Source organism: Helobdella robusta, assembly GCF_000326865.2.
Source record: "Helobdella robusta unplaced genomic scaffold HELROscaffold_35, whole genome shotgun sequence".
Lineage (NCBI taxonomy): Eukaryota > Metazoa > Annelida > Clitellata > Rhynchobdellida > Glossiphoniidae > Helobdella > Helobdella robusta.
The window spans coordinates 205,771-216,876 of record NW_008704704.1 but is presented as its reverse complement, the minus strand read 5'-3'; the positions used below and the strand labels follow the sequence as shown (position 1 = coordinate 216,876).

General features: G+C 30.8%; 1 protein-coding gene across 1 annotated transcript; it reads right to left on the bottom strand.

The window, feature by feature from the left end:
• Positions 1–2,588: 2,588 nt before the first annotated feature.
• HELRODRAFT_113249 (hypothetical protein) lies at positions 2,589–10,796 on the bottom strand. The gene is made up of 13 exons (XM_009023153.1): positions 10,504–10,796; positions 9,297–9,359; positions 9,102–9,221; positions 8,550–8,612; positions 7,531–7,612; positions 5,922–6,023; positions 5,761–5,845; positions 4,745–4,917; positions 3,898–4,601; positions 3,638–3,836; positions 3,450–3,577; positions 3,261–3,380; positions 2,589–2,717 (listed from the first exon to the last, which is right to left on the bottom strand). The coding sequence occupies exons 1-9, from the start codon at positions 10,645–10,647 to the stop codon at positions 4,306–4,308; spliced, it is 1,128 nt and encodes a 375-aa protein (XP_009021401.1). The 5' UTR covers positions 10,648–10,796; the 3' UTR covers positions 2,589–2,717; positions 3,261–3,380; positions 3,450–3,577; positions 3,638–3,836; positions 3,898–4,305.
• Positions 10,797–11,106: the final 310 nt, after the last annotated feature.

Below are 11,106 nucleotides of genomic sequence, written 5' to 3'. Positions count from 1 at the left end.
AAAATTTCATGCCAGACATCAATTATAATGGTTGTGCTTCTCTTGTTTGAAGCAGAGCTTACAATTTGGAGAATACGATAGAATAGGCCTACTGTATTCTTAATTTATTTTATCAATTACACTGATCATTTGCAAAAAACATGCTTCATTTAAATTATTTCAATGGCTCGCATCTGATATGATGAATCTTAATCCCTTTGAAGCGTCTGTTAGTTAACCCCAACGTTTGTAGTTTTAAAATAGTTCAAACTCTTTGGAGCCGACTACCGGATATGACATAAGTGATTTATTTTCTGTTTATTTGCAATGTAATGACACTAATTGCTGATATTTATCACGCCTCCGCTTTGCTCAGAATTGTAGAGATGTTTGCCTACTTTAAAAACAAATCTCAAGCTGAATTATTGATAACGAATGCCAGACGTTTTGCCTCCTTGACTTTACGCCCTCAAGACGATTAGCCCTCATCTTTACAGTTCGCCCGCGAAATGATTGGCCCGAAAGACGATTCGCCCACTAAACTATTCGCACGCATGTGTTTGTGTGTATGTGTATGTTTATTTGTTTGTGCGTATATGTTTATGTGTTTGCGGGTATCGGGTATGTTTCTGTGTATATATGTTTATGTGTGTGTTTGTTTATCTGTTTGTGTGTATGTGTTTGTGTGTACATATGATGTACAGGACATATAATTTGGATGCTGATGTTCACCCAATTTTTGCTGATTTACGGGCCTAGATAAGTTTTAATGGTCATAGGCGTCTGGAGAGGTAATAATTAAAAAGTAATGTGTGCGCTTGATTTTTTATTTGTTAGCATACCTATATAATAAAAATTAACATAATAATAATAATAATAATAATAATGTTATTATCATTATTATTAAAATGTTGGTAAGAATGTCTTGTTAGTAAACTCAATATTATGTCAACCAGGTTCGTTTTGGTTTAGTTTATCATTTTATACTCATCACTATTAACATCATTTTATTATTTTATGAAAAATTCTATACACTCAATTTACCATTTACGATCACCATCATTAACGTCATAATTGCCGTTATCATAATTTATCATTATCATCATCGTTGTTAAACTATCACCTGATGTTTAAAATCATCACTATACGCATTTGCATCATTTCACTCGTCATAATCATCACCAATATTAAACCAATCAGTATAATCAACATTATAATTTCTGTCTTCATATTCATCACCATCATCATGATCACTATCATCATCGTTATTACTTATTAGTTATACCGTTGCTCACTATCGCCATCAACAATATCATAATTATCATCATCATAGTCGTTATCATTATTGAAATTATTGATATAATCATTACTACCTAAATAATAATTATTATCATCATCATAACCATTATCATAAAAATAATCATCACTGATAATAATGATAATGGTGTCGATGATTGCATTGCTGATAGCACGCAACCCGGTTAATGCAGGTTGGTGTAAGTTAATTACCATGCTAAGTTGTGCTTATAAGCATTTTGTATATAAACACAGATGTGTTAAAGTTTGTATGTATGTATATCATTTTTATACTATCTCGGTGTGTATATATAGTAGCAACGCTCCAAATAAATTTGTCTAAACGGTCCAAATAAATTTGTAAAAAACGATTTTAAATGATATAATATATAGGCGGAACATAAACATCTAGCGTTGAACGTATAGGGGCGAATCGTCTTTAGCGCGGGTAAGTTGTCTTGAGGGCGAAAGTGACAGCAGGCAAAACGTTCATCCATAAAATTAAGGAGGCGAATCGTCTTTTGTGCGGGCGAAAGTGACAGGCGGCGAAACGTCGTGTTACCATTGATAACATTACGTTAATGACAATAATAATGTTAATAATTCTATAGGTTACGGTTCGAGAAATTGATCAAAATTGGATTTATGGTAACTATACATGCTTGGCAAAAAACCAATATGGTGAAAACGGTTTGCAGATAGATCTGGTCAAAGCAAGTAAGAATAAATAAATAAGTAATATATATTATATATATGTATATATATATGTATATATATATATATATATGTGTGTTGGAAGGAGACCATATTTTATACAGTATTGTATAAATTCTACCGATTTTTTGGCAATTTAAAGTTTGTCTTTTCAATTTTTCTTAGTAGAATTTTCTGGAAATTGTTCAACTGTTTGAAAATAAAATTATCCAAGTTCATCATGAAAATTTAATGTAACTGTTGTTATCCGAATTCGTCATGCAGATAAGGCCTTATTTCGATTTTTCATAAATCATCCGTGCAGGTTTCGTTTATATATTTTCTTTAAACAAAGCAAAGTTTTTCTAGCAAAGTTTATTAGTTGGTGTCGTATTCTTCTATTCTAGTTCTAGAAAATTCTAGTAAGGAAAATTGAAATGACAAACTTTAAATTGATTAATGCCAACAATTCGGTAGAATTTATACATTACTCTATATATATATATATATATATATATATATATAATCATATATATTATATAAAGCAACATGGTCACAATCAGCGTGATTTTCTAATCTGTTTTAATCAATTAACAAAGATATTCCTGGTCCTCCAAAATCAGCAAAGGCCGTCGATGTAACTTCTGATACACTATATTTAGAAATTGAGCCTCCAGTAGATGATGGCGGGGAACAAGTCCTGGCTTACCGCATTTTTTATGAATCTGTGACCTTACAATTTTCATTAAGTAAGAGGTACTTTGCTTAACCGTGATTAGATTTTGGCCTTTAAATAGGCTCAATTTTTATATGATCAAAACATTTAGCTTTATTGCTCTTTTAATTTAACGTCAATGTTGTTGGTTTTTATGAGCTTGTAGCTCATTCAATATGAAAACGTATGCTTCAATCAGACTAATCTCGGGTAATCAGATTGCCTCACTTGTATACGTCCAACCTCACCAGAAATAACCTCACATTCATAATTTTTTAACGCATCCACTGTCGGTCCCAACAGCGGAAAAACATTTTTATTTTTTTTTATCAATCTTGCATATGCATTGTACATGATAGTTATTTTGACTAAAACTGTTTGAATCTATTGTGAAAACATTGTTAGCTTCTAGTAATCTGATTTTAATTTAAATAATTCTGTCGACAAATTACATGGCTCTACTCTTTCCTAGGAATAAGTCATTTTTCTCTTATTCAGACCATTTTCAGGTTGACCTTTTTTCACAATTCACAATATTAGTTTGGTAATTGTAACTGTAAAATTCATTTATTTGCAGATGAGAAAGTATTCATCGAAAAACTAAGAGCGGGCACAACATTCGTATTTCAAATTAGGGCCTTTTCAGAAGTTGGATATGGAGAACCGTTAACATTGGCTGTCAAAACAGAAGAAATAAGTTAGCAAGATAACTACCCTTTTCAAGTTTTCATCATGATGTATTTATAGACACAAATTTATTTTGCAGAACCGCCATCCAAACTTATTTTGACATCGAAGCCAGTGAGTGAACAGCCCTATAAATATACAATAACGTGGAGCAAGCCAATAACTGGAGGATTACCTATTAGGCAATATGAGTTTAAGTACAGAGAGGTTAGTCAAAAAAATTGTCAATGTTTAATTTACGATAAATATTCAACTTTTTAAACACAGATTATCTTTGAAAACGGTCAAGTTAAGCCCTTAGAACAATGGAAAATTCGGCAAAGATACGATGACGACATCAGACCTATGACATTTTATTTACTGGAAGGGCTTCAGGACAACACAATCTATCAATTAGAAGTAAGAGCTCGCAATGAAAGAGGCTGGTCTGACACCTCGGACCTCTTCCATTTTCACACAGTAGAAGGTAAATCATAAACCCTCAAAAAAATATTCTAACAAATAAACAAACAAACGTTTTGTCCTAGATCCCATTAGAGAACATGTTAAAGACTCGGCTAAGCGATCTGAAACATACAAATGCCTATTTTACCTGTGTCTCCTGATACTTTTTCTAGCAACATAATTTATTACTACCGAAGTGCTACAGCAACGTAAAATTTCTGGATATTTATCATTTCCTAGTCTCAAAAAAAGAATATTTCATGAACCACATCAAATTTTTATGTTCGTTTTTATTTGTAAATGTAAACCTTTTAACGCAGCATTTTTTTAAACAAATCTTGATAATTAACAATATCAGTTTTTACATCATACCAAATAAAATCGATGTCAGCAATGATAATTCATAAACCTACGTTTCATTTTTAGTCATCAATGAAATGAATCCAAATAATTTTGTGTAAAACAATTTTAGGTATTCAGGTATTTAATGTTTAGTACTCAGCATTACCAAACTGTTGATTACTGTTGGAGGGAGGTAGCGGGGGAAGCTGCTGATTGTATCCCTCATAGTAATCTTGATCATTTTCTCGTTTAACATAGCCACTACCATTTCCATAGTCTCCACCGTATTCGCCATCATTCATTTCTTCTTTTACCTGAGATTTTATTTTTTCTTTCTTCACTTTGTCTCTCGACCTTGATCTTTTAGGTCTCCTTCTATCTTTAGACCTGCTTCGGCGGCGATCACGAGATCTACTCCTGCGACTCCTCTTGCGGGCTGAAGCACCTGAAAATACGTTTGTGTAAATTTGTGAAGAAAAATATACCTGTGGAAAGGACCATTCATGTCAAAACTAAATAAATATAAGATAATAAAAAACATTTTTATGGATTAATAAACAGAAATTAAAGGCAATTAGAATTAAATACCGTTGACATCATCCGTGATTTCTTTTTTAATGTCTCTATCAGCTGATCTTTTCCTTTCTCTACTTCTTTTCTTTCTGTCTCTACTCCTCCTTCTATCTCTATCCCGACTTCTCGAACGACGTCTATCCCTGCTTGATTCCCTCATCGTTCTTTCTCTGTCATCAGGCAAGACTCTGCATATAGCAATATTTTATTAAATTTATCACGAATACATCACTGGTAAAAACGCTTATTTTCAAAAAATTTTGATGAAATGGTATTCTTAGCATCTCCATAAATTGTTAATAACGTAAAACAGACACCATTTGACACTAATAAATTAAGAACATAACTCTATTGAAAATGAATTATCAAAAGCGTGAAAACATACAGTCGAACCTACGTATAAGGGACTTGATGGTTCCATGAAAAATATTTGTTATATAGAAATATCGTTATATAGAATTTGTTTGGGAAAATATTCTATATTACCTGAAAAGTGTTTATCTGCTATATATTCATGAAAAAAAACCTAATCATTATTTTGGCAACAGAAAGTAATAAAACATGGTATAATTGTAAAAATTAAAATTTCCGAATTGAAACTTATTTTTTGTTCAATGCAACGATAATTCAGATTCCACTGAAATTGGGTAGAATTCGCAAAATATACTAGAACAAGGAACAATAAATATGGTTCCAGGAAATTAAAGGAATACAAAAACACTACTTATATCAATTCATAGTTCAATTCAAATCAATTGGTCGGATATTTTTTTTAACTTTTATAAATTTTGTACGTTATAAAAAAATTAATTTCGTTGTATATAAACAAGTTTATATGTAAAGTTCCAAGGGACATAAAAAACTCGTTATATAGATATTTTCGTTGTATAGAAAATCGTTATAAGGAGGTCTGACTGTACATTATATAATAATATCAAAATAATAAAATGTACAGATATAGAGTATTTTAATGGAAACAAAAACGAAAGAAAGGTGTCGGTATAATAAAGCATGAAATAAAATTAAACTACCTATCACGAGCATCGAAGTCATCTCTACCAGAATACTTGGTATTCACTTCTGGTCCTCCTTTCCTAGTGTTGCCGAGACCACCACCTATCCAATCAAACATGCAACTTTCAGCAAACGACCAGAACTTTGAAAATAATTTTTAAAATGAAATTTAGCTCACCTAGTCTCCTTGGCCTCCAACCTTTAACAGTTCTTCCTCTTTCAACATCGACCAGAACTCGTCGCCCATCAATCTTCTTGCCGTCCGCATGCTTGTAAGCGGCTATAATTCAAATATCCAACAATAGTGTACGTTTATGTACGAGAATGTTTTTCCCAACTAACCAGTCAGATAATATTTGCATATTTACATAAATTGCGTACATGTGTTTTTCTTAATTTATTTTCCCGGATAGCATGCGGTTAGATTTTTTAATAACCTTACTAAACTATGGCATAAATTGAACTTTAAGATAACCTCATGGCTGGAAATTATTTTTGATGCATCTTACAAAGACTCAGCTGTAATCATTCGGTATTTTTGGCATGTAACATTTTTTATTGTTTCTATAGTACATACGGCAAAAATTTTTACACAAGAATGCTACCAGTACAATGCTTAAAAGAACATCACTCTGAAAACGTTAAGAAACAAATGGCTCATCAAAAGTGTATCAAATGTTTTAATCACCAAGGACGGTGTCAAGTGATCCATTAAATGAACGTTTTATGGTTTTGACACTACTTTCTCTCAATTTTATCTTTAAGAAAAAATTAAATTAAAATCAGCCGAAACACCGGCAAAATTGTCATCATCAGTTCAAAAGTTATAGAAAAAAAAACTCAGCCTTCTTTGACTCTGAAGGAAGGACTTCTAATTTGATTCTTTGAAGTTATATATAAAAGAAACGCAAGTAAGAATTCTAATAAAATGAAATAATCAATTCAATTGCTTAGAAAAATTTGTAGATACCTATAATCTTTTGACATTGCATCTGCTATATTGTTCAGAGTCAGCATTAAATTAATAATCATTAAACAGTTGAAGAGCAGCAGTTGCAAATTTGATCACAGAAACAAGACATTAAGGCATTGTAACCACAATTAACATGCATCTCGCAACACCGTCTCCATTTACAAGTGATATGTTACAACATCACTATTTCCTTACCGATCCATGAAACTTACACACTCCAATGGATGATTAGGTCCTCTTCTTCAGTTAATTTAACAAACAAATTACAAAAAAACAAACCCTTATTTGGCATAACTAACCAAAATTCCAGTCAAGAAACTTCTAGTCGTTTTTGTTAAATTTAATTTCAACAAAATATTTAAAAACAACTGTTAAAAATCTAATTTTTTATATGATAGTCATATTATGAATGACTACAAATTTAAAATTCGATTTTACAAACCCTTCTGTAAACCCAAACCTTACCATGGCTTTTTTCGATTATACAAACCTAATAATGACCTCAAGTGACATTGAAGTAAAACAAGTTGCTACTACAAGCAGTGCGGCGGCAAAAACAATGTTCTTGCTTCTACAGATGTTCTGAAGAAACAAAAACATGACAATTTACTAACTGAGGCAACATTATCTATATCACCTCAACAATTCCATTTGAATGGAGGTTAAGATGATTAAATATGCAATTGCTCATTACAAACCAACACACCAACCAGCAATTTTAAATAAACATCAGCCTACATATACAATCAATCAGCCATTCACTCACTGACTTGTAAGATGATTAGTAGAAAAAAATAAAGAAGCCTTAACTCACCGTGCATATCTCGTTCATGCTCGTATTCCACAAATGCATAGCCTCTAGGTTTGTTGTTCTTTGTGCTGGTGATCATGTGAATCTGCGGAGGTAAAAAAAATGAAACAATTCATTTTTCTCTCAAAATTATTTTAAAAGTTATCATCTATAAAAAAGAGGTTGACTTTCTTATCTTTTAATTAGCCTATCAGATCAATATTTACATTAAAAAACCATTTTTAAATTAATATACTAGATTTTTATTTGAAAACTTTAAAATAAAATAGTAAATCTTGTCATGCTGAAATCTTGTCATCTTGTCATTCCAAAGTTAATTAATCATAAACATTTACCAATATTTAGTAAAGCAGTCCCAGATCAAATGACATTGCAAAGCAACAGTTAATGCAAAATAACATTCAGAAAAAATAAAGTTTCAGTAAAGTTTCAAAAACAAAATGTGAACTATTGTATCAATGTTCTACAGCTCTGAAAAATTATTTATCATTATTGTTGAGGAACGAAAAACATTGACTTTGAAGATGAGATGAAAAACCAAATTTAGACATAAACAATCTCCAGGCAAAAGCCAGAAAGTTTAATTGAGAGTAAGGCCTAGCATGTTAACAGGCATTTATTCGATGCATAAGCATCAGAAACAGAAAAGCGAACCAATTTTTATTTTCACTACAAAAATTTATGCCTGTCAAAGACTGAGGTTTAAATTGAAGTAATTCGCATATTAAACAAAAATAAACAATGCAAGCATATTAAGACAACTTTAAAATAATTAAATTAATTAACTAATTAAGCAATAAATAAATTGAAAAGAAAACAATTAAAAATTCTTAACACTTCATAAAAAACTCTGGTGACAAAAAGAGGCAACCATAAACAGAAAACTAATTTAATGTAGAGTTAAAAAATGTCGAAATTTTTAATCAGTAAATTAAAAAAAATAAAGTGTACAACGACACCGGACCATGTTGATTCATAGAAGAAACACTAATAAAATTTATACAAAAAATATAATTTAATACCTTTTTTATTGGACCATATTGATCAAATTCTCGCCTCAGTTTAGACTCGCTGGTATCAAAATTCTGTGAGAGGTGTTACATTTGAAGTTATTTCAAAAGTTTTTAAAGCAATATTCAATTCCAATTTGTAGACAAAAAGCAACAAAACTACATTAGCTAAACAATATAGTGAGATGAAATTGATGCATATTTAGTATTAAAATAATAATAAATCAGTTGATTCACAGAATAGCAAAAGGTGTCATACATTCATACATACATACATACATACAAACAAATACATATATACACGCACACACGTCCCCACATACATATATATGTGGGGGTGTTTCAAAAAATGCACACACTCTTATGAAGCAACCATACTACAATAAACACAAAGTACCAAAATTAACTATTCAAACTGGATGCACCTTATATATATATATATATATATATATATATATATATATAATGTGTGTGTGCGTGCGCGCGCGTGCGTGTACATCCATGTAGGCAAATGTCTCAATTTTATTGAAACTTTTCCTTAAAAAAATATTAACAGTTACTCACAACTCTTGCAACAAAAAGTGTTTTAAAAGGATCTCCATAAATTTTGTTGTCATTTGAAGGATCCCATAACGCAAGGTCTTGCTCCAATTTGTAAGCTGTTTGTTCAGCTCTTTCTTTTCTCTGAAAAGAAAACATTTCAGTTGAGTTACATTGCTCCATTTATTCATCTTAAACTAAATTAATTAATTAATAAACCTTTCTTTCTTTCTTTTCTTCTCTTGTTTCAACTCTGGTAGGGGGAGGTGTTTCTTTAGGATTCTGTGAAAAATGTAAAAATTTTCTGCTTATTTGTAATGTTTGAAATTTAAAACAATGCAGAGAATCTTAATGCATAAGCCTTCAAGTTAAACTTGTTCACTGTTCAAAAATTTAAATAAAAATTAAAAAATAATAAATAAACAATTAAAGCCTGGAAATCAATGAAACTTTAAACAACATTGTAATCAGTTCCTAATTATCTCTCTAAAAATCTAATTCTACTGACTAAGCCTAGTAGTCTGTATACTACTAATTGTAACAGTTTACCCCGTGGGGAGGGGGCGAATTAGATAATTAATTTAAGACAATATGGAGGAAGACGTAATGAAAATTTTGTCATAAGGTTACATTTGCATCCCTCTTTCTAACCGAATTTTATGTTTTTAATATTATTTTAAACTTATCCTTTATATACTTGCTATGAAATAATAGTTTTAAAATAAATAAATATCATTTATTGTTTGAGTTTATCAATTCATTTAGCTGAAACAAAGCAGCATTGGGGATCAGGATGATCTTTAAAGCTTTTGGAAAATAATATAATTATTTTATAACTATCTATCTATCTATCTAGCCATCTTCATTTAGCATCCTGAAACCCGGTTCCCTGAGGTAGGATGTTGTTTTCTTTACCATCAATTTTTTGCACCAATTTAGACGATTATTCTATAACCATTGTATTTTTTCAATTAATTAATTAATATCATATTTATTGAATATTTCTATATAAAACCTTTCTGTAATCGAAGATTAAGCAAAAACTTTGCTGCCCAATCGGACCTATATAGCGCCTATACATTTCAATGGTTAATTGTTAAAAATATCATTGTTTTATAATAGGAAACAATTAATGTCCTCTAGCAGGTAAAAGCTACCACTGATGGATGTATATTTTTTATTATCAATATGTTAATTTCATAAAAAGTTTTGTATTCGCCCCCCCCCCCACGGGTAAATAGGGTTGGTAGATAAGATAGCTTTTGGATTATAATTATATTATAGCTAGGTAGAGAATCTTTCTATTAATATAATACAAAACATATAAAAATAAATAAAAATGCATATTATAGATATTAGATACAATACATATAGAGATCAGAAAAGCCCAGAATAGAATAAAAAAAATATTTGAACGACGACAAACCTCGAATTGGCGAACGAAATCAGCGACACCGATGTAGGGCTTGCTCTCCTTTTCATGAGGGAGTTTGTCCACCGGAGGCAAATACGGAATAGGATCTCTAGCGGCAAACAATGCTAACAAATTCGGCGGAAGAAACTGCGTCATTTTCCAGTCGGATTAGAACATCAAATAAAAGTTTTATTTATCGTTTATATAATGTTTTATTATAAAACATTGACAAAATAAAGTCCTCACACTAATCTATATACACCCAGATAAACAGAATAACAAACAAAGAATATAAATAAAACTAAACAAAAATGGCGTTCTCTGTTGGAAATGGATGGATAAATTAGTTCAATAATAGTTCAATTTCAATAGTTTCATATGCTGATAATCTTATTCGATAAATGTGCTGTACACTACACACAATTACATAGGTTTTTGAGTTTAGCAACTTTCGGTTCATCGTTACTTTTTCCATCCATTGCATTGCCGTCAATGAATAGCTACACATTATACTTCCACAATTGTTAGCGCCTTTGAGATCTTTTTAAAGGGCGCTTACAAATACATAATATTACATAACATTATTAGTCATATATCTCAAATCATACCAAAAGA

Coding starts and splice junctions, on each gene's coding strand:
- HELRODRAFT_113249 (XM_009023153.1), bottom strand. CDS start 10,647: ATGACGCAGTTTCTTCCGCCGAATTTGTTAGCATTGTTTGCCGCTAGA. Junction 9,222..9,296: donor AAGAAAAGAAAGAAAGAAAG/GTTTATTAATTA, acceptor TTTTCTTTTCAG/AGAAAAGAAAGAGCTGAACA. Junction 7,613..8,549: donor AATATGGTCCAATAAAAAAG/GTATTAAATTAT, acceptor TTACCTCCGCAG/ATTCACATGATCACCAGCAC.